Below are 24,851 nucleotides of genomic sequence, written 5' to 3'. Positions count from 1 at the left end.
CCCTACATTGATGCTAATTCCCCAGGCGTAGCTCATTAAATGGAAGAGGGAAACCTCCTTGAACCAGACCTGAGCTCATTTGTCAAAGCAGAGAGCAGTGCTTTCCCTCTGTTGTGTCATACACAGAAGCTAAGTCAGGAGCAAGCTTTATGTTTTTTTATACCTCCTCCTACACATTCAAGTTCAGCTCAGGCATATTCAGCATATTTTTCCATGATAGCAGGCAATGCATTATTCAGTGAGCTCTGGTTGATCTCGGCTGTAATAAATCCATGGTCTACAGATATATGGACATAAACCTGCACACACTTAAACACACAAACTTGCATTCTCCAGTGTTGATGCACGGTGAATAAAGAGGGAGAGAGCATCTATGAATCACACCCCTGTGGAGAGATCTTAAACAAAGCGTAGCATGGATGAAAGGCGCGCTGGGCTTTTGAAAAGCTATCCAAAGCAGCATGGTAATGAGAGTAATGAGGATATCAGACGGACGTGGTGCAATATGCTTGTTTAATGTGACAGCTGAATTACATCAGAGCTTCAACGCTTTAAAGTGAAACACTGCTGAAGCGAATACTCTGTCCCACTGCTCAACCTTTTCTCAGCTCACGGTGATATTTAAAGACACCTTACTGTCGGCATGGTCATAGAAAGTGTTCACAAAGAAGGCAACACTGGTCTGCAGCTGCAGGGTTTGGAACCACATCACCTCAAACAAAGTTAAAGGGGAACTACACAGAGTTCATGTATCAAAATCAGTTGACAGGTCACAAGGAAATGAATTCAGATGTATAATGTCTTCTGTGGCTCTGGAGGGAATCTAATGTCTCCAAACCCAAAATGGAGACATTAGAGACATGCAGTACACCAGGCCGCAAGGGTCTAATGAAAGGATGATTGAGTTGCATTTTGGGAAAAATATGTCTTGGACCCAAACAAGTGACTAAATGTCCAGAAACCTCTAATGCATTTTGTCTTTTCTTTTTTTAATCTGTCTCTTGTGAGTCGTGCTTTTTCTAACAGGATACTGCACAAAATATAAAATAAATTAAATTATTTTCTAGAAATGTACTGTATTATTTTACAGGGCTTTTCTTGTTTTGTTTTTTCCTACATTAAGTGCAAATACCATATAATAAGGTTATTTACTTTTATTAAAAATATTCACCATAAAAAGGAACTGGGAATCTGTAAATTAAATTATATTATTACAGTGAATTCTATGTTAAATTGCTGTATATAAAATGAAGGCACTTCTCTGTTTTCTAAAAGTAAAACTATAAATTTAATAGGGAAAAAACCCTGAAAATAAAATGGAAAAAAGATATGGCAGCAAAAGTTGCCAAACATTTACCATCAAAAATAAAAAAATTAAAAACTTTAGTTATTCTACAGATTTATAAATATTAACCGAAGGGTTGTTTACAGCTATGTGACACAAGTATTTGATAACCTTTGCTGCCAGACGTTTTTGCCTGCCAAAGTTTTTTTTACCATATATTTTTGTGATTTTAGAACAAAAGTATGTGTTAATATTTGTAATAAAATAATTAAAATTTAAATAATTTCTCCTTTTAATGGAATGTTTTTGATGTAGAAAAAAACAAGAAAAACATCTAAAATAATACAGTAAATTTCAGAAAAATAGAAAATGTTAATAGTGTACCATCATATTGGCTGACCTTAATCATGCCACTCTGTGAAATCGAGGAAGCCAAAGCAGATTCATACTCTAATTGTTTGATTTTTGCACTTAATGCAGGAAAAAAAAACACAAGAAGAACCATGTACAACTATACAGTAAATTTCTGGAAGTTTTTTTTACAGTGCAGCAGAGACTCCAGGAAGTTACTGGTCGCACATCTTTCGATAAAACAAGCATAATATACTGTGAGCTTTAGAGGTGCTGGTTTATATTCAGCTTATATTAAACCGACAGATATAAAAGTGGCATCAATCTTCTCATCTAACTCTCTGCTGGAAACTTATTTTCTTAAACTATTCTTTTGACCTTGAGCAGCTGGCTCTCAGTCCTCAGCAGCTGAGTCCTCAGCCCTCTGATTAAGTGTTTTCAGACACAGTAAATACAGTATTTAGGCGTCTCTCAGTGGGTGAACGAAATAACAGCTCCGGCTAAATCCTAAAATTTGTATGCAAGAGTGCATTTGGTCTTTGACCTTAAGACCTGGAGATGACCTTGTGCTCTAATTGGTGATGTGAAAGAATACAGATTAGCGATGTAGACTGTGTGTGTGTGTGTGTGTGTGTGTGTCTGTATGTGTATGTGTCTTACTGGACAGTGTTCTGTGCACATTTCCTAATCTTTATCCCTCTTTTCTCAGAATGCTGACTTGACATAATCTCGAGTCTGCACCCTGCCTGTTCTCCACTTCCTCCTCCACCTCCTGCTCACTTCCATCCCTCACACACCGCCGGCGTTACAGTTTGGTGGACGACGAGAAGGACGATGGGCGCGTACCGTTTTCGGAGGGGAAGAGAGAGGAAGAGTTCATGCCACAGCTTAGGTGCTGCTTGCCTTTGCAGCCTGGGCCTCATTGTTATTATGATTTATTTTTTAATGAGCAGCGCTGCCCTCCTCTCTGCCATACAAAGGCCTGATTGAATCTGGCGTTCCATTAGCATGTTAAAGAGGCCCAGCTTCATCTGTGAGCTGCTGACTGACAGTGGATATCATCTCTGTAATTGCTTGGTATACTGGAGCCAAAGCCAGAGAGAGAGAGAGACTGTAGAGGAAGGGCGAGTTGAGGAAAGATAGAGAGGGAGGGATTAGGAATTTTTTTTTAAAGTGGGGTGCAGGAATCAAGCTACATCTCTGCATATTTGGTACGGTTGGGACCCCATGCAGAGAGCTGGGAACAGTCTGTTTAAATAAGGTTTTTCTTTTAAAAGCTACACTTACAGCTCATGACACTTATCAAAGCAGAAACTGTGGCTGTGTTTCCATAACCCTGCATGTACCGAAGCTGTTATACAAGGAAATTATGTTGCACAGGTTTTTTAAAGTTCCAGCCTATATGCGACTGTACTGTAAGGACGGGACTCTTTAATGTGACAGTGTGTGTTCGCTCTTCCTGTCAGCGTGGCACCACGTCTCACCTCACGTCCTCTGCTCCCTTCCTACCTCTGTTTACCGAAGGTTTTTGGCTTTTTCTCTCTCTCCCCCCCCCCCCCTCTGTTTTTCAAAGTCTTTCACATCTACTTCCTTATACCCTGCATCACTGAGCACCTCCCCTCACCTCCACTACCACCATCTCCTCCTCCTCCTCCTCTCTGTCGCCCTTGCTCTTCTCTTCCTCTGTTCTCCTTCTCCCTCTTCCTCTCTTTCTTTGTGTCCCTCTCTCTCTCTGCAGTAAACGGTAATTGAACAAACAGTGTGGTGGAGGAGAGCTGCAGAAGAGATGGTTATCCTAACTCCACATGCCATGCATCCAAAATTACCCCCTCCCCTCCCCTCCCTGCCCTCCCTCACTGTCTCACCCCTCACTCTGTTCTCCTTTGCTCTGCTGTGACAGTGTGACATGCATGCAGTCCTACAGCATTGTCAGCCTTGTGTATTAATATTGGAGGACAGCCCAATGGTACCATGGTGAGCCAGTGTCCATTATGTGTGTGTGTGTGTGTGTGTGTGTGTGTGTGTGTGTGTGTGTGTGTGTGTGTGTGTGTGTGTGTGACGCTGGGATGTGCAGCACCAGCACATTTTCTAACCTAAGAGACGAGGTGACAATGAAAGATGTCAAGCACATAGCTGTACTCATATCCCAAATCTGCAAAACATTGCAAAAGGGAAGTTCATGTTAGGTGCTGCATGAGCTGGAATAATTTAAATGAAGTGTAGTATTGTGCAGCAGAGTAAATAATGTGGTAGTAATGGAGCTTTGACAATGCACAAAGCACATTATGTCACAAAGTCTGTTTCAAATAGACTGGATAGATTTACTAATGACATAATTAATGTGTTAGGTTAATGCTTTCAGGTCTTACTGTCACACAAAGCAGCTTAATCCATCCACCGCAGGCTGCTATCAGAGATTTATTTTAATCAGTTTGTGCTTTATGTAAACAAAAACAGCTTAAGTGTCCGAAGCGTAGCCGCTCCCGCAGATATTTTCTGCTGTAATTCAGATTTTAGTGTGTGGAATAATGTAATTTAGGGTTCTCTGACTCACATACAGCTCTGACAGACTGAACATTAACATTCTTCTGAGTTTTCAGTGCCAGAGCACAATCAGACATGCCTCATAAAAGTAAATATGGAAGTTTGATTTAAAGACGTGCAGAGGCAGAAATAGCTTCACATGAAGTAAACCCAGGGAACCTTACAACCTTACAGTACAAAAAAGGGGACAACAACTTAAGAATGAATGAAGGCCATTATTTAGGATTCAGGACTTTAAATCACAACTGTTTGACCCTTTCTCATCATGGCAGAGATGATAAAAACCTGCTTATATAAACTGTAAAAAACAAAAACAATTGTTTGACAGGGTTTTTCTTTTTTCTACATTGCATAGTGCAAATGCCATAAAGTAGTAAATTACTTTTTTTTTTTTACAAATAAGAACCATAAAATAAATGTTTAAATCTGTTAATTAATCTAATGGGACATTACATATTTATTTTAGCAGGATTATTCAATTGGTTAATTGTCTGGTAGTTTAACTACAGTAAATTATAAAAAATAAAAAAATACATATCATATTGCTGGATGTAAAATAAAGGCAAATTTCCATATTTCTTACAGTAAAACTTTCAATTTAATGTACAAAAAATTTGTAAAAAAAGACATTAAAGAAAAAACTTTAGTTATTCTACATACACACACACAGACACACACACACACACACACAGACACACACAGACACACACACACACACATATATATATATATATATACAAATATTTTATGTGTATTATCTGTATTTTAAAATAAATTATCTGTAAAATAACTTGTTTACTGTTATTTGATAAAGTGTTGTTACTGTTTTGTTAGGATTTTCTAGACAATTCAGGAGCACTATGGAAATTGTTTTGACTTTTGGTGTTTTTATCCTGTGTCATGCTTCAAATTTATGCATAACGTGTTTATATTATATGCTGTTTGCACACACTTGACTGCACATCCATGTTTTACAACTGAGCTATGTGACATTCATTTTATGCCAAAATAAAAACAAACTAAACCAAATGGAAGTAAACACTTACACATCACATTCCATCACTAATTCCCTCGCCAAGGAGGTTTTGTTTTTATTCCATCACTAATTGTTACCTCAGCTAAGGAGGTTATGTTTTCAGTGTGTTAGTGTGTGTGTGTGTGTGTGTGTCTGTCAGCGGGATTACTGCAGAAATGCTGGCCCAATTTTCATCAAACTTGATGGAAGGGTGTAGCACGGGCCAAGAAAAACCCCATTCGAATTTGGAGCCGATCTGAATCATGGAGCAGATACTTAAGTTGCATTTTGCTGCATTCATGGGCTGTCGGAATAATCAAGAGATTAGTTTTCAATCATAATTCATGGCTCACCTGACCAGTTTCCTTTGCATGCATATACTGGAAAAAGTCCTCTGAGCAATAAAATATAACACATACTGTTTGTAGAGTGCTTGTTGTTTTCACATTATGACTAAAAAGCTCATTAACACAATGAGGTTGATAAAAATGACTTCTCAACTCAACTCAACTTCTTGAAATTGGGACCATCCAAGGAGCCTGTGAATGCACCACTGGCCTTGGCGGAGGTCTGTGCCCTCTGAGTGCCATTCTAGTTTATTTCAAATTTTGGCTGCAAAACCTGGAGGAATATTAAGCCAATGTCAATATCTGTCTCGTTTAAGGAGAACACAAAAGAGCACAGAAATCTCTTTTCCTGAGAAATGACCTTGCTCTTCACAATGACGTGGGTTCACATCAGGTGCAACAGCAGGTGGCAACACATTATTTCACATTACTCACTAGTTTAACACTCTGAACCCCTCGCTGTTTCAGGGTGTTCTCTTTGGCCTTGTATTTGACTGCAACACATCCTGCTATTTTGCAGAGGGCATCACCGCTGCAACCTGGGCTTAACACCACCCAAGACGATTGTTGATTGGTGTAACACTCTGAACCCCTAAGCTGTTTCAGGTCTTTGTTGCTCTTTTTAGATTTTACTCACTGTGGTCTTGTATTTCACTGCAATATATAAAATATATAACATTACATTACATTACATGTCATTTAGCAGACGCTTTTGTCCAAAGCGACTTACAATAAGTGCATTCAACCTGATGGTACTAGACATAGACCATAGGAAACAAGTAAGTCAGCACAATCATGTCTAGAAAAATGTCTTTTGTGCAGAATAAAACAGTTAAATGATAAATATGCATGCTATACATATTGAACTATTTTCATTTTTAGAACCTCTCCTCTCTGCTCTGTGTAAACAGATTTTTAGTGAATATTTGTCAGGTGACCGTTCATCCCAGCAGAATCAGTCATGGCTTCACAGCAGAATTATTTTATTTTAACAGGATCTAGTTATTCCAAACGCTTTATTTTTGGCAACGTTTTAAAGGAGACATATAGATTAAGGAGATCTTGACAGAAAAATCAAAATTTCAAGCTTTGTTTTGGTTGCTAGGATCCGTTCGTAAAGTTCATTTTTCGACGATAATGCTTGCTTTTACAGTTTCTTTCTACAATAAACGGTGTATTTGTGGCAATCTTTTAAAGAAAGCATAAGTAGGGTTCAGAGAGCTAAAACAGATCAGTTAAATTTCTATAAACATATATAGGACAGCCCCTTCCTCCTTTCTCTTTACCCCAACTATATATTTTCACCCATCATGACTATAATTTTCTTCTCTTCTTTTTTTAAAGTTCTGACTGAAGAGGTCTTGACTCTGGGCAAAAAGGACAGAACACCTGAACACTATGTACCCAGAACACATTCAAACACACATTCATGCATACACACACCATAGTCCTCCACTTTCCCCTGCAGGCACACCCTCCTCCACTAACACACCATGAAATCTCCAACACTCACAACACATTTACATGACATTAACGCTGAAGTGCTATAAAACTGGTGCCTGAATAGCAACTGCAGGGATGCATTGTTTGTGTGATAGCAGAGCACAACAGGAGCTTCGGCGCCCATTTACATTGTGCTGATTGTCACAAAAACATAATTTTACCAGTGGCCTGTAAAATGTGGAATATTGTGTGTGTGTGTGTGTGTGTGTGTGTGTGTGTGTGTGTGTGCATGTGAGAAAAAATTCTGCATTTCAGTTGAGACTAAAGTCGAGTCCCCTCGTCTGATTGTAATGATCTCCTGTGGTCTCCCGTGTGTTTCTGTGGGATTAGCATGGTAATCATGAAGCATGTTGACACACACTGTTAGTCAGATTGATGTGTTTGTTTGAGTGGTGCAGAGCCACACAGCCTCACACACCGACTGACTGCATTAGCCACTTGCTACTAATCTGAGACTTAATGGCTTTCCCCAACGATGTTGTTCCCATGCACAATGTTTTATTCAAACGCTCGCTGGGTCCGTTTGTAAAGTGTTGAGATCTATCACTGTTCCTTTGCCTTACACAAACGCTCTGTCCAAATCAATGTAGCCACGTCTGAAGAGGTAGTTTATCACCAGCAATTATTCTCAGAGTAAAACCCTCCCTCCGTCCGTCTCGGACCGAGCAAATAGGACAAGTCAGAGTTTCACATTCAATGAATATTGATGCAGCCCCTAAGGCCAATGATGACATATGTACATGTGTGTGTGTAAATGTGTCCACAAAGGAGGACAAAGAGGATCAGCTGGTAGACCGGTGTGTATTTACTACAATATAAACAGCCACAGGACACAGGCAGAGTCTTCATTTCCATTTTGTTTTTCGCTGCTACAATTTTTTAGAAAAACGTGTGCTTAAATGTCATGTGCATATATTTTAAAGGCTGCACTACTTGGAGAGATTCTAGATTTGACCACATCTGGATACAGCCACAGAGTTAATGTACGTTTGACCTGAAGTTCTTAAATCACGGACGCAACTCTAAAGCTATGATGTAGTATGCAGTTTGCATGCTTGTACATGTCACTGTGCATGTATACATGGCGTGTTTTCTGTGCTAGCTGCTGCTCCACTGCTGCTAAAAGGACAGACAGATGTGACGCTACAGTGACGACGACAACAAACCATTATGTAGCCTTTCCTGTTTCTGCCCTAGCTGCACACGTCCCACGCCCACCCACCCCCCTTTTACTCTCATCTCTCTCCTTCGCTCTCCGTCCTGCTTTCAGAGTCTCAGACTGCGGCAGCGCAGGGCAGTGAGACGGAAAATACAGTGATTGTTTCTGACGAAAATAGAGGGGCTCGGCGAGAGGGAGACGCTAAAAGAGAGCAGGAGAAAGAGAGAGGGAGTCAAAGGATGACAAAAAGAAACGGAGGAAAGGTGACGAGAGAGACGGAGCATTAGAGCAGATCATTTTTAAGGTCACTATGTGGCTTTACAGGCTCAGGGGAGACTTGTAGAGAGTAACAGCTCCACTGAGAACTCCTGATTTTGTGTATATTTGTGAGGCTAAGGAGGGAAAGAGAAAAGGAGAGAGAGGGAGGGAGAGCGAGAGCCGGGCTGTACCATAAAGAGTCTCACCTTGTTCTGCACCATGCACACACAGCACCCCAGCTGTCATCCAGCTTCGCTCTCTTTCTCCATCAGGGCCGGTGGGGACATGCATCATTCATGAGCAGGGACTTATTTGGCTGCGTCATCTCCTCACATAACTGTCAATAACTTTTTCTGGCTCTGGCTTCACCTCTACTCAGGCAGCAGGGTGCACTGGATGCACAGCAAATGTTCAATGATAAATAGCATTTTTTTTCCAAGACACCGAGAAAAACTGCAGGACGCTGCTTTAACACTGAGTGGTTGGTGATAAATTTCTTTCCAACGCGACAAGCTCAAGATTGAGCGATACTTCATTAGAAGTTGCGGCACTATCGGAATGATTGATTTTGAAAACTTTTCAGAGGATTAAATAAAAGTAATATCTATTCTTAGCAAAATGACAAAATATTTAAAAACCATCCATTAAACAGATGCAGATGTGTCCTTTTTGGAAAAAGAACACTTTAATATTCATCATAGCTGGTGCATGAAAGAGAGAGCAACCACATAAAGAGAAAGGGTAATTATCTTAGAACTGGCATGTCCTGCCCACAGCACCATTTAGCCCAGTCCGTCCTCTTCCCTGAGTGCCTGTGTCGCAGCCTGCTGTGAGGGTGCCTGCTGTGAAGGTCACCCTCCCTGCAGCTATGGATTACACAGGCGAGCACAGTCAGGCAGAATACGATATTGCCCTTGAGGGGAGGTCTGAGGCCCGGGCTGGCAGAGACGAGCCCACTGGTCCTTCTGGACCCCACTGGGACCAGCCATTATGACAATGTAGCTACCTTTAGTCAAGTGCTCAAAGGTAGAAGGGCAGCAAGAAGCACAATAGGCACAGCGGCAAAAGTTATAGTGTTCATTCAAGATATTAATTTATAAAGCTCTACTGTCAAAGCTGCCAAATTAACTCACATCTCTTATTTAATACTAGTAACTACAGCACACGATCCAGTAACCACTTCACCTACTAACTTGCTATGCACATTTTCAACTGCAAACTGCCCTGAACCTCTGAACCCCAAACGTATGTTTTTCTCAAAAGATCGTCAAAATCCATCATTTATCATATAAAGAAACTATAAAAACAGGTTACGAAAAGTTTCTGGTAGAAAAAGTAACCAAACAATGCTTAAAATTGTAATATTTCTGTCAAAATCACTTAATTCTAGATGTCTCATTTAAAACTCGATCCTGTTTAAACAATACATTTTGCTCCTCAGCAACACTGTGGACCATGATTGATTCTGCTGAGATGAACGGTCATGTGACAAATATTCACTGAAAATCTGTTTACACAGAGAAGAGAGGAGAGGACAGGAGAGGCTGTATAAATGCAAATAGTTAAATATTTATAGCATGTGAAAACTCAATTTCCCCCCAATGTTCATGACATTTGTGGGCACGTGGAAAAGTGCTGTATATATAAATTATTTTTTATTCCAATTAAAATAATAATAAAAATGTATCAGAGAAATTTAACTTGCGTTTTTTCTTTTTTTTTCATGAATTATGGTAACTGAGTTATTCTGCACAAAATAAATGTTTTAGTTGTTCCCATTTCTAGACACGACTGTGCTGATTTCATAGAGCTGCAGGACTTCTATATTTTATATATATTTTAAAAATTACAGTGAAATACAAGGCCACAGTGAGTAAAATCTAAAAAGAAAAAAAACAACAACCCTGAAACAGCTTGGGGTTCAGAAGGTTAAACCAATCAAGAATCATCTTGGGCGGCACTAAGCCCAAGATGCAGCAATGATGCCCTCTGCAAAATAGATAGTGGAGATAGTAGCAGGAGGGGAGAATGTCGCATGAGAGACACAGCCAATGATAGGCTTATACCCACAGTCTGTATCTGGTGACTCTGACTAGGTCCGGATGAAAAGAAAAACAGACATCAGTGTGTTCTCGCTACGTGCCCATGGCTGCTGTGTAGGGCTACTGTATGCTCAGCACCAAAGTGTCTAAAAAAGAAAGAAACCCTCAGGTATCAGAACGGCATTGATGAGCCAACAACGAGTTGAGTCACAACACTCTCAGCAGGCACAAGAGGGAATCTAATCCCGTAGTCTTCATCAGGTGATATCAAAGAGCCTTCAAAAGAGCATTCTTTACTCTGATTTCTAGCCTGAATACAAAGAGAGGGGATGACACCTTTTATCTTGCAAAATGGTGCAACGAGGGTCAGTTTTCCTCTGAGTGGGACAGGAGCCATTTGACAACGGCTCTCTCTGGAGCCGTGCCACTGTTTAGAGGTCAGAAGAGACAAAACAATATAGGCACACACAAATACACTTGGCAGATCCCGTTGTCCTTTGCTGGCTCGTCTCTCCCTGCTGTGACCTTAATTTGTTCTGTCTTGAGTACGAGAGCCCAACGGGCAGCTGATGCACCTCCAGGGAACAAACTGACAGGATGTGTGAGCGTACATTACGTACATGTGGGGTTTGAACATATGTGTGAGAAAGGCTGAGACAGAAAGGGGAAGGTAAAGAGTGATGCAGGAAAAAGGAATATGTAGGCGTGAGTGTGATTCTCAGGTGAGCACGAGGCTAAGTTCACAGGTTTAAAGAGAGGAGACAAGATGGGGAGAAGCCGAGGCTGAAGGCGCTGGACGCCCGGCCACCAATAAAAGCAAAAGAACACAGGCTGTCTCCCTGCCGGCTAATCCTCTAATGAAGATTTGTGGCAGTGGCTGGCTGGTGATTATTGGCCCGGCACTGAGACAAAAACCATCTTCAGTGCTACTGTAAATACAATCTCTCACATTTACGCAAGCCATCACAGACACAAATGAGAAAATTTAGGATGGAGGCAGAATGTATGGGCCTGTGGGCCGGCTGCTGCTGCGCTCTGACACACCGCCATACCCCTGATGCTGCTTTAATACGCCATCTCATTACAAGCCCAAACATTAACCGGCATTATTCAGATATGAAGAATGCAATGTGAAGTCGCTTATGTTTATGCTGTTATTCCTGTCTCATCGGGCCAATTGCACCGATCCCGACTATGCTAATTTTATGGAAATGCTTGTTTCCATTCTTCCTCTCTGCCTCCGATTTGTTACATTTCATCAGTGCTCTTTTGAACCACATTACCAGCCACTGTCGGAGTTTCAGTGTTAGCTGAGAGCTGTGTGGAAGCCAGAGTTCATCCATCCGTGTATCCCAATATACAGGCTGCTACTGCACTGGAAGACACTGACTGTGGAGGATTGAAAATTCAGCACAGGCAACAATCTGCACACTTCGATCTTCATGAACATCATGCACAGAAACTGCAACACTGAATGTAAACTAAGACTGTTAAAGAATATCTAAAAATTAAGTAATACATATAAAATAAATAGGCATTTAAATAAAACAATTATTATTCAATTGTGGGGGGAAGTTTCTTCACCTTTCATATTGTGCTGTGTACATATTGTTATAGTATTTAGTGTTCACTTTGAGTATTTTTGATCATTTTGATAATCACTTCAGTGGCTTTAGCATTAGCTCGCCACTCAGTGTAGAACCCCCGTTAGCCTGATTTTCACAGCTTAGCTGACGTCAGGTCACTCTGGCTCACCATCAGCTGGCAGAGAAATAAAAATGAACTCATAAAAAGCAAAGAGGGGCCGAGCTAAACTCTTTAGAGCTAAACACACACTCCTCATAAATCTGAAGGTGCTTTTCTTAATTTTAGTAGCCAGCTAGGCTAGCTGACAGGCTAACCTCAGTATTAGGTTAGCCAGAGGTGACTATGAAAATGGCCAAAAATGCTAAAAGTACATTATATGAAATAAACTGTAAATACTATGTGTATAAAACTAACTGAAGGCTAAAAAGCTCTGTAATTTGATAACTGTAAGCGAAGATAACATTAGTGTATACCAGAGAGGAAGTAAAGTGATGTGTGATTAGTAAATTGCTTGTCTGTGTCCGGAGTTACAGTTTGCTCTCCTCCCATCAAAGTTGTTTCCATGCAGAATTACAATTTCCAGATCCATCATGTGATGCCACTGGGCCCAAAAATACTTTTTCCCATAGACTTACATCGGGATCTCTTTAAATTTTGCAGAATTTGTTCTCCAAATGTCATAACCCACACAAAATGACTCGTTTCACTATCAGAATTTGATTAATTAGGTCCAATAACATTGGGAAAGTCTAGAAGAGCTGCATGAATAAATAATTTTTTCCCATTCAATTAGTAGAAACTGGAAGTAGCCGGTTCAACCATCAGAAGCCTCTGGTGCAGGGTGGTTTACGGTCTTTAAATTGAAATTTTTTATGATATAAAATGTATTTATTTATTGACTTATATAACTAATATAACAGCAAAAATCGAAAAGATTTTTTTTTTTTTTTAAATGAAATGTCTGAAAAACGAGTAGGATGAAGATTAAGATGAACATTATATTATTTGTTTATTTTGGTGATGTATAGGTTTGAAGATGGAAAGAAATGTTTACATTGAAATAAATAAACCTGTACCTGCAGATATGTCTCACATCACATCTTGCGGAACAAAATGTGCAAAATATTGAATAGTTTGAATATTTGTGGGGGGTTTTTTTTTTTAGAAATACAACACCAGCAACACAATACAAACAAACGAGTAACATACTGTAAATGACTGACCTCAGATACCACATTACCCCTGTGTCCCTTACAGCCTTCTAATCCACACCTTTGGCACCTCACTCTCCTGATCCTCCCTTTCTCCTCCCCCTGCTCCCCTCAGGCAGGTGCTCTGGTGCAGGTCCTGGCAGAGCCCCTTCTCCTTCTCTCTCGATTTCTCTCTCTCTCTCTCTCTCTGAGGGGTAGGGCCACTTGTTCGGGGAAGAACTTGCATGGAGACAGGTGTGCATACCAGACGCCTGCACTAAGCTCTGCGCCACGCGGATCCCATAACTACCTGCTTGCGAGGCTTCCCCGGCTCTCATCCAGTGTGGAACTAAACCTTTGCTATAGCTGTGCAGCTACAGTAGCTGTGAGTGGGCACGACGCCAAAAAAGGCAGGTCTGAACTCAACCTACTGCCACCTTTTTATCACCAAGCGTTTTCTGCGTCCCGTCAGCCACTATACACACCGTTAAAACACATTGGAACAGATTTAACTGGCAGGGGGAAGGCGTTAGAGGAGGAGATTTAGGCTATTTTGAGCTGTTCATGTAACATTAAGGATTAAAAGCCAGCTCAAGGCTTCTTGGAAGCAAAAGCTAGTACTATTCATTCAGTCTGTGTGCCCGGCTAACCCTGTGAGAGTGAGGTGAGAGCGGTTCAGATGGATGAGGTCACAAAGTGAGGAGACGTCCTTGTGGCAAAGTTCATGCAATTCTGTAGGCTGACATTCCCAACAGTTTGTCACATATACTGCTCACATTTCCCCTTTGCGTGAGTCAGATGATACACAGACTGCAGCTCAATGCATCGCTGTTGCAAGGAAGCATCTATTCCTCCCTGCAGGCCAGCTTTAACCGAAAGATCGTCACCCCACCCTGTATCCAGTCACATTTCCTCTCTGCCTTTATCCTTTCACTGCTCCCTTAAGTCTCTCTCCTCCTACACGACTCCCTCAATCTAGCTCCCCCATTCTTTGGTTGCTTCATCAACTTCCTCCTCCCCTCCTTCAGCTTCCTCCTCTCCAGCCATGCCCCTATGAATTGACCTTGCTGCATCTCAAGGAGAATTGATTCCTCTTTTGGTCTTTGTGTGAAACCCTATCTCAACAGCACTCTGAGGAATTTCCTCTTCCCCCCAGAGCTGGATGAAGCTAATTCTCTTTCATGAGGACACTTTTCACTCCATTTTATCTGTCTGCCTTTCTCTCTCTCTCTTCCCCCTCCTCCTCTACCCCTCTTCTCTTCTGAGCACACAGAAATAGAGCAGGCATGATTAATGCAACATCTATCGACGCCAAACGTTAGCTTTGCTCAACCTTTTTATGCTTTGCCGCTGTTTGGGAAATTGTTATTCATGCACCCTCCAACGCTGTTAGTGAATTATCGCATCAGTTGATCAATAAAACAGTTTGACTTTTTCCATTTGATGAGCAGCACAGAGAAAACACAAGGGCTGGATCTGAAACCGACTGCACCTCTCGCATAATTTCGTATTTTCATAATCTCACATATAGTATTGGATAGCATTCTGCTATTTCAAGCCCTGTAGCAGCAGATCGAATAAAAAAATTACAGTGTATCCTACAAATAAAAATGGACAAGCATGGGTGATTTAAAGCTTGCTGATATGTTTTTCATATCTCTACCGTGCACCTGTAGAGATATGATATGCAAGTCTTAATCTGATTATGTCAGTATATATTGTTGGTGTCTGGTTTATATTTGAGTGATATTTTAGAGCCAATGCAAAAAAAAAAGTAAGAAGTCTGGCAGTTGCTTACCATTAAAAATAACAAAGTATATATATATATATATGATGGTATGTTTTTTGCTGCCTGACTTTTTGGCATTTGGCATTTTTTACATAGAATTCACTATAACATTCAAGACAATTAAGCAACTAACTAATACTGTTAATTGTCTGTTTTATATATTGACTAATATATATATATATATATATATATATATATATATATATATATATATATATATATATATATATATATATAATTTTATTTTAATTTTTAAAGTTGAAGGTCAACTTAAACAAAACATTTTACAGTTAATATTTGTTAAGATAAAACTAGAAAAAAAAAAGAAAAACAATCAAAAAGACAAACAGATATACTACTACCATAAAAACACTGTTTTGGGGCTTTTTTGTTGCCTTTATTGGACAGTACATCTGCAAGAAGACAAGAAAAAGCAGAGAGAGAATGACATGCAGCACATGTCTGTGAACTGCGACTGAACTCTGCTGCTGCAGTAGGAGAACGGTCTATAGCACCAGGTGAGCTTCCCAGCAGCCCTGTTCTCATTATCAATGTTAATTTATATCCACTACTGAAGCTACTGAATATGACAGCTCATTTGGCATTCACTTCCTGAGGAAGTACCTCCACTTCACAGTCTGTTTCTTCACCCTCTTTAGACTTTCATTTGGGCATTCTGGACTTATTTACTCAACTTTTCTTTTCAATTTCCGTGTGGCCCTGCAGTATCATGCACTTTTATGGGGAGTGACTGGGCATGTACCTATGAGAATTAGGATCCACTTGCACGAACATGAAAGGAAAAAGTGATTCACCATTATAAGAACACAGGTCCGAACAATTCAACGGTTTAAGAATACCTTCATGAAGATGATGTAGAATTTTCTGAAGACTTTTCTCAACCCTCTGGAGTCGATGATCACATTTCTTCATTAAAACGAAGCAGCATGGATCCATGCCGTCACCTTCCCTCTAAAGTAGTGGCCTGAAACTCCCTGCTAGTTTTTGTTTGATGATGATAGACATAGTAAAACCAAAGATAAGATCAAATATGGTACTAGATCCCTCTTATATGTTAGATTTGCAACCTGTACTCACATTTCCAACATTTAAAATTCTTTGTTGAGCATGATTGTGCATTGATCCAGTAAGTCAAAGTGAAAAAATGAATATCAGGTCATATAGGTGAGGTTGTGTTACCAACATGGCATGGTAACAGGATTTTTTATAGTAGCATATACAGGCAGAATGAAAAGCATTCAAAGACGACCAAAATAGCCCAAAACTCCAACTCAAGAACAAATTTCAGAAAAACTTAGGTATATATGAAGAATGAGGCTCAATGTCGCCATGAACGAAAAGGCAATTGACAATCAAGATCTCAATAAGATGCTTCAGAAGTGTAAGTACTCCAAGTAGATGACAATAAATATTCAACATGATAAAGGAAAGAGTGCTTCTCTGCAAACACTAGAGAGCTGCAGTGTGAAGAATCATCTGTGCCTCTTTCCACTTTGTGATCAGAGTGACTGTTGAAGCATACAGAACATTTTCCAGGCTCCAACTCCCAGGTGTCTTGTAGCCCCAGGATTCCCAGTAAGTAGTCAGCCAGGCTGCCTTGGTGAATGCACTAATGTGACACCATAATCACGCACAGGTGCATTTTTGTGCTTCACAGAGCAGCAGCGGCGGCGGCAGCAGGCTGCTGGTGGTGGCAGGTGCAGCCGCCGGTGTGTGTCGCCTAAACTACACATTTTTTATCAAGTGTATGCATCGTGTTTACATTCAGTGTGTGTTTTGAGTAAGAAAAGACCTCATCACTCTGATTCACAGAATGAAGCCATGCATGCTCTGGTGCCGTTCTGGCCTTTACTTTTAGTGAATGCTCTTTGACAGAGGGCACTGCAGTGAGGCCAATGAAGCAGTGGGAGTCGGAGCAGAACAGACACCTCCACCTCCCTCTGCTCTGCAGTGTTACACACACTGATGGGCCACACACACACAGATGCACTCACGGACACAATGGGTTGCCTTCCCACCAGTCCAATAACAGGCCTATTCATTAGAGTCTCTTACAGACGGTATTGACAACCTGCTGACACACAGTCACTCCAGCATAAACAAATGGAGCTATAGAGAGGAGCAAAGGAGGGAGGGGAAAAAAGGAAGAGACCTGTTATAGTGGCTTTTTGACTGAGGAGCCCTCTCAACAAGAGAAAGAGGAGGAGAGAAAGAGGGCTGCCACATACATACATACACCACACACACGCACGCAGGCACGCATGCACGCACACACACACACACACACACACACACACACACACACAGTCTCCCTTCAGATGAGTGCCACATTAATCTTGCATCCTAGGTCACTCCTGAGATATGTGGCCTATCCTAATTACGATTATGGGAATAAGTCTTCCTTGATGAGTGCCGCGCCTCATAGAGGAGCCATTGAAAGGTGAACTAGGTCAAGTGCAGTGAACTATCTCATCACACAGCACTATGTCACAGCCTTCCAACACAAAAAAAAGAATGGAAAATGTGATATTCTGCGTAACAACACATCAGTGGCCCACTTAAAGCGTGCACATTGAGTTTTAAAGCAGCTTTAACTGTTTCAATTTAATACTGATGCCTCTATATTACCTACATTAGCAAACAGGCTTGTCAGAGAGATTAATTCACTTTTTCTATATAGTTTTTCTTTACGATTTATGGCATGCAGACCAGAAGAGCCTATGTTTACATTTTCCCAGGCACAGTTTGGCAGTGAGTAGTGCATTAGCCAGTTAAAACGAAGAAGGATATTTTTCTTTCTTCTATTTTTTTCGTTATAATTTGTGGTAATGGCTGATTTTGGGAGGATTCAAAACTTATTCTGAATTGTCCCTCTTCCTCCTAGACAGCTATGTCTATTTTATTTATGAAAGACTTTGCAAGATGTGGTTTTTACATTAATATATGAATTTACCTACCTATGAATGAGCTATGAATCCTACAGAGACACAAACAGAAAGATTACCTCATCATTATGCAGCCTGCAAACAGCAGTGTTTAAAAAAGAAAAATAGCAATAAAAATAAGTTGCGTCCTTCTTTCACATGCAATGCACGCATTAGCCAGTTCCTTAGTTGCTTTAACTAAACAGCCAATTTAGCTGTGAGTTTTGGGAGTTTAATTTATTGAGATTTGGCACTCACAGGTGCTAATCTAAAAGTTAATATATAGTTATAGTCTCAGTATTGCCAAAGCATTAAGAAGAAGCCATGCAAAAATGTTCAGCATGTCTCACTGCAGAATTCTCAAGTTCCAGCTGCACAAAAGCGTTCCAGTTATATCTCAGATATGCAAAGAAGACTAACAGAACAAACTGTGCCATGCATACCAAATATCTGGCTCATTAAGGAGTTATAATTACTGTGTCACTTTGACATAAACAAAGAGAGCAGAGCAGCCATGGAGAAAATGTGAGGGGAAAACTGCTGATGTGCTCAAAGACGCACTCTCCGGCGTCTCTTTGAGCTGACCTCTGGAACCAGGTGAGTGTGTGCACGCTGACAGAGGGGAGGAGGAGCGGAGAGATCGCTCAATGGAATGAGCAATAGCTATGCAGACAGGTCAACAGAGAGACATATTTTATGAAGACAGATGAGGCTGGAGTGGACACACAAACACAAAGACAAAGAGACAGATAGACTGCATGGCCCTGAGCTCGGGGGGTGGAGGGGTGGGGGCTCTGACTCAAACAGACAAGACAGATGAGACATAAAACAACATCCAAACATGAAGTGATCGTGACTGAGGCTACCCCCCCAAAAAATACTTTAAGATGAAGCTAACAAAGTGGAATGTCCCAGGAGTGCTTGTCAGGCCGTCATCATGCAGCATTTTGGGTGACAGTGAGAGGACATGATAGACACTTTTTCTTATCTAAAAGCAGAATCCATACCATGAGCTCCCTCCAGGCACTGGGGAGCTGAGGAGCGTAGGAGGATTTTTTTCGACAACATGGCGGCTGATCACAATGACACCCCAGTCAATCGAGAGGCTCTACGTTAACGGGAACTCAGCGATCATGTTCTCCATTATCTTGCCATTGTTCTCTTGGCTCCCAGATAACACACACATACACGCATTTTGATACACAAATACACACAGCATCAGCAGCAGCCCCCATACCTCTAACTTGGTGCAGAGCTCATGTGAGGCAGAGAGCTAAGCTTGCTGCCGGCGGCTTTGTATAGAGCTCACTGTACAGCACAACCACACATCCACTGCCATTATCAGCATCAGGACTGTCATCGCTATCACGGCGGCCAAAGACCTCTGCCAGGGGCCCGGATTGCCTACGAAGCTAGTTATCATGGACTTGTGGATACAACGTCAAGGACAGAGCCGCAGTGGGAAAGGTTATATTCTCAAGGTCAATGAAAATAAAGCTTAGGAATAGACACACAGCTGGTAATGTGGCGATGTGGTTCGCCTCATATATCACATTTTATTCTCAATTTGTTTTTAATGATATATATATATTTATATATAGCGCCATTTGTCAGAGATATGTTATCACGGCCTTGCAGATTCGTATCAGTGAGCTGAATCAGGAAATTTGCTGATCGGAGGTCCAGATCAGCCAGCATCAAAATTGTAAAGGTCATTACAATGACATTACCCTTTTCAGGGGAGGAAAGCCAGAAATGTCAAATCGCTCAGCAGCCACATCATCACGTAAATGGAGCAGAATGTTAGGCACTGCGAAATCTCAACGTTCAGGCAGGAATAATGGAAGATACCTATCTGAGTGACAAGTTAATGAGGAGAAGTCTAGGTCAGCTTTTTGGCAGGTGTGAAGGGGGGTGGGGGCAATTTTATAGACCATTAGACGTGATGAAAAGCACACAGATTATATATCTGAGCTACAGTACATTATCGCTGTTTAAATACCATTCAGTCTGCCGCACATGCAGCCAGCTGATACTGACAGCATTCAGTGTGCAAAGGCAGAATTTCTGGTACTGCACAACAAAACAAGTCACATTCCACATTTTATTGCCCCGACCACAACTGTAGTAAATCGTTAGAATAGATGCACTATAATAACTACGCTAAGCTATAAACCATTTGCTCCTATAAGCAAGCCTACCAACTGTTTGTTATCATGAGACAGCTGTGGTTGAGGGCACATCCTGGCCAAATATCATTTACATGAGCTGCTACCACCTGCACCCTGATCAAGACCGTGCTTGTCTAACAGTTAAATGAGGCTCAAGTCAGGTTATCGCTCCCCTTTGACCAGCAGCAGAAGCCAAAAAAAAAACAAGACAAAATGACCAAAAGAAAAACTTTAGAGAGTGAGAATCTCATGAACTTTACTAACTTGCTTGGAGCCTTTAGCTTGGGGGAATACATATCCGTCAGTGTGCACACTTCAAACCCGCACACCTCAGACTACATGACTCCCTATAATCATTAGAGATGTCTGCCTGAAAAACATGCCTGCCGGGAGCAAGGGAGCAGAGCTGCGCCTGAATCAGCCCAGGCATGCGTTAAAACAAAGTGGCCTCTCTGGCAGAGAACATAGCAACACACACACACACACACACAAAGCAAATGCACACACAATAACCTCACACAGAAAAATTAGAAGAACACCTTCACGAGCTGACATGCACTGCGTTGCTTTTTTAAAAACACGCGCACACACGTTTTTCTTGTCCGATCCACGCAGCAGCACACACAGGATCGGTCATGTCGCTGGACTTACAGTGGCAACCTCCCATCCTCTGTATGAACGTGCACACTGAGTATGTAGAGCACAGAGACCACACAGAATCCCCTCTCTCAGACATGGCCATGATGAGACCAGAATACTAAAGAAGAAAGTGCTGGCTGACTCAGAACAGAACAAACCCTCTATAATAACTAAAAGCAATACTGTGCTGCAAACCGGGGCCTGAATCTTTTATGTTTTTCTCAAAAAATACCATTTGTTTGGCTCAGGAAAAGGTTATGAAGAAACTGCAACAAAACCCCTAAAGAAATACATTTAAACATGTCAAATCCTGTGTTGACAACTTGTTTAAAAAAGCATTTCATGAATTATCAGTTAGCATCTTCACCTCGTCTGACAGGACCTGATAGAGCGTGGTCATGTGACCAAACAGTCCATAATGATACAGTCCAGCTCCAAACACTTTGACCTTCCCTGTCATCACTCACACCTGCCATATTAATGACACACTATTATCGTAATTACAAGCACTAAGCATGATTTAAAGGTTGATCCCAGTGCTCGGTATTGACAGATGTCTGTTTAGAATGAAAACCAAGCAGAGAACACATTAATAAAGAGCTGCTGGTGGCCAAGTTTAAGTAGGGATTAGTGATCCAGCAACATGACTGACCTCTCCAAAAATCCCATGCACCAAAAAAAAAAAAAAAAAAAAAAAAAGCGACAACTCACCCAAAATCATGATGTGTGTGTTGCCTTTGGTGTCCCTGGGTTGACAAGTGCTCCCTCACTGCCCCTGTCTCGCCTGCTTTCGCCAAGGGACAATGGCTCCCAAATCTCTTTTCAGAGTTCCTCTCCACTCTCCAGAAAAGAGGCAACTCAGAGCGGCAGCACTAGATGTGAGGAGAGACTGCTGCTGCTGCTGCTGCTGCTGCTGCACATGCCGTCTCTTGCGCCTGCCCTCTCCAGGTGAAAAGCTGAGTGTGTGTGTGAGAGAGAGAGAGAGAGAGAGAGAAAGGGGGAGAGTGTGTGTATGTGTGTGGAGGAGGGGGTCCAGCGTTTCTGCAGTTGTGGCTCAGGTAAGCCTGAGGACAGTATGGAGGGGGTTAGTAGCAGAGGGGAGAGAGAGAGAGAGAAGAGGGGAGTCAGAGAGAGAGGAGGGGGAGCCTAAAGTGTGACAGCCAATCACAGGGGGAGGCTTCACAGCTCAGATCTTCTTCTCCACAGCAGCCAGGAGGAATTGCAGGGGTCTCCAACAAACAGCTGACAAGCAATATCTTCTTATTAACTGTGTCATTTCAAACAGAGCTTCATACTGAAGGTCCTCAGTGCACTTTAAAGCAACGCCTGCTTTGGTCTCTCCCTCTCAGTAAAACACACACTGCCTTTTCCACACTCTGGCTCTCTCTCCCTCTCTCTCTGCTTCTTGTTTTTGGGGTTGGGTATAACCTAAAGGCACCTTACATGCCTCCGCTCTGATTGGTGGCAGCCTCGACCAATGGGAACAGCAGCAGACACTTGTCATCATGCAGAGTGGAAGTCATGAAGAAGAGACAGAGCTTGACTGAAAATGCCGTCTCCCCCCAAAAACCACTGTTTCCCCCTTCCATTTCCCCATATTCTCCTCACCCATCCTCCCCCTTCGCCTGACTGTCAGATGTGTTTATTGTGTTTGTTGTGTAACCCGCCCTCGATGTCCTTTGACTCCATGTGTACGAGGGACTTGTTAAAGGATTAACCTTTTATCTGTGTGGCTCTGTCCTTCTCCCTTTTTCTCCCTCGATCTCTTAACCTGCCCAGGCAAGGTTACGCATTTTATCAACCTCTGTGTTTTCGTCAAAGGGATGGAATTTAGACTGGGAGTGGAGAGGGGAAGGCGAGGAGAGGGGGGGTGGCAAGCAAAAAGGAGAGATGAAATAGAAAGCGACAGAGCGGAGGAAGCAGAAGAAGGAGGGGCAGAGATTAAACTAAATACAAACTGACAGAGGGATGAAGAGACGTGGAGTGACATGAAGAAAGACAACCAGGAGGACGGGGACAGAGACAGAGAGTCGGACACAAGAGAAGGGCTGCGGAGAATTAAACTGTGGACCATAGCAATGCAGCCACTAATTGAAGAGGATCTTCACAGCCAGCTTCTTATGGTCCGCTTCCTTCACACCAAGAAACCACTCAAACAACGTACTGTCATGTCCGAGTATTGCTCCCTCTCTCTCTCTCTCTCTCTCTCTCTCTCTCTCTCTCGCTCTCTCTCTCTCTCTCTTCCTTTTCCCCTGTGAAGAGGCAAGATAGCCAAAGAGACTTTTGAAAATCACACAGCCACAATGTTATTGAGAAGCTCAGTGCTTAAGAGAAGGCTTAACAAAGCTGTCAAAAAATTAATCCCCTTGGGCGGGCATGCTTGCAAACACACAGATACAAACACGTGAGCCTGGGGCTACAGAAAATGCTGCCTGATGTTCATATTGCCTCCTCTTGTCCTGCTCTCTCTTTCCCTTTTTCTTTTCTATCTCTACCCCCCCACCCTTCTCACGCTCTCAGGCTGAGGCTGTGAGTCACAGGGTGTTGGAGTGAATACTAAGGAGGCTGGCTGACACCTCCAATACCTCTCTGCACAGCAGCTCCACTGCACACATTTAAACCATTGTATGTAAACATTGGTAGACTTAGGGGCCACAAACACCCACACACAGTCATACAGATTGTAAATTGGAGTAAAAGCCTCATGACTAAAAGCTGCTGCTGTTATGGAACATATGGTGGCTGTTAACAAAGGTGCACAAATCTTCCCACATTCACAAGCGCCACCAAGATCAAACACCTGCAGGTGTAATAAAAATAAGCAGTTTTACAGAAGGCATAAAAGACAAACAGATTTTTTTTTAAAAAAGGGAATCCTTGGATCAAACGCAGGAAAAACACAAAGTGTCTGTAGGAAACAAACTGAGAGTATTAGTTTTTGAAAATTTGAGAAGCAGCTAGAACAATAACTTATCATCAATACAGCTTTGCGTGCAAGTCCTTTCATGAGCATGTGTGTGTGTGTGTGTGTGTCTGTCTGTCTGTGTGTGTGTTTGTGTGTGAGAAAAAAGAGCTGAGATAGGGTTTCCTCATTAGTTGTGTTGGTATCAATAATTCAGAGTTGGTCCTTGTTGGCGTTCAATGGGCCGAGTGCTAATGTGCTGTCGGGCCAACGGGGGCCCAGGGCCCAGCGCCACTTTAATGGATGTCATGATGAGAGGGTGAAATCGGAGCATGGAGATCCTGTATCATCTATAGGTAAGAGGAGGGAAGGAGGACAGGGCAGAGGAGGAGACAGACAGACAGACAGGGCTGGGGAGGAGGACAGATGGTTTTAATGGACAGGTATGTGATGGAGAGACACAGGAAGAGGAGAAGAGAGAGAGAAATTGGGCTATTAGGTCCCTCTGTCTGCCATTGGCTACAGATCAATCATTCCTATGATGATGTGCTGACCTCCATCACCTTTAGATGGCCCCGCATCAGGGGACACATGTTAAGTGGCCATGAGGGGTATTTCCTCAATGAATAATGAACAAACACTGTTTCATTTGCAATCCACTCCACTTGCTAGAGGCACTTCACTCACAAATGCCTTTACAAATGTGAAGTGAGTAATAAAGTATATGGTTTTATTCTACAGATCGGTAATTTCATTTTAAAAGGGAACATTCTGAAAACTGTCTAAGTTAGTAATTATAGGGAAAAATAAGATGAACTGCCCTTTTTTTAACCATTCATATTTATTGAAGGGAAATTTTGAATTAATTAATTGATGATTTTGAATTAATTCAGCACAAATGTAGCAACTGAAAATTTTTGGTATTTTCCTTGCAGAACCTTGCATTATTATTGTCAGAAAATCAGAAAAAAAATATTTGTCATTATAATTTGTTGCTGGTTTTTTTGTTTTACATTTTTTCCAATGTGAAGTGTTTTTGTTTTGTTTTTTAAAACTTTTAAAATGTATTTCAGACCAAATGTATTCCTCTAGGTTCACTCTTGTTCACAGTTTTTTTTTCTTTT

At 41.6% G+C, this 24,851-nt stretch overlaps 1 protein-coding gene across 1 annotated transcript in view; it reads right to left on the bottom strand.

Moving 5' to 3' along the window:
* znf385a (zinc finger protein 385A) overlaps positions 1–21,655 on the bottom strand; it is a 69,692-nt gene extending 48,037 nt beyond the window's left edge. The window contains exon 1 of the mRNA XM_059333716.1: positions 21,537–21,655. Within this exon, the coding sequence (XP_059189699.1) occupies positions 21,537–21,546 (10 nt within the window). The 5' untranslated portion in view covers positions 21,547–21,655. The remainder of the gene's footprint in view (positions 1–21,536) is intronic.
* Positions 21,656–24,851: the final 3,196 nt, after the last annotated feature.

Source organism: Centropristis striata, chromosome 5 (genome assembly GCF_030273125.1).
Source record: "Centropristis striata isolate RG_2023a ecotype Rhode Island chromosome 5, C.striata_1.0, whole genome shotgun sequence".
NCBI lineage: Eukaryota > Metazoa > Chordata > Actinopteri > Perciformes > Serranidae > Centropristis > Centropristis striata.
This window is presented reverse-complemented; position numbering and strand designations above follow the sequence as displayed.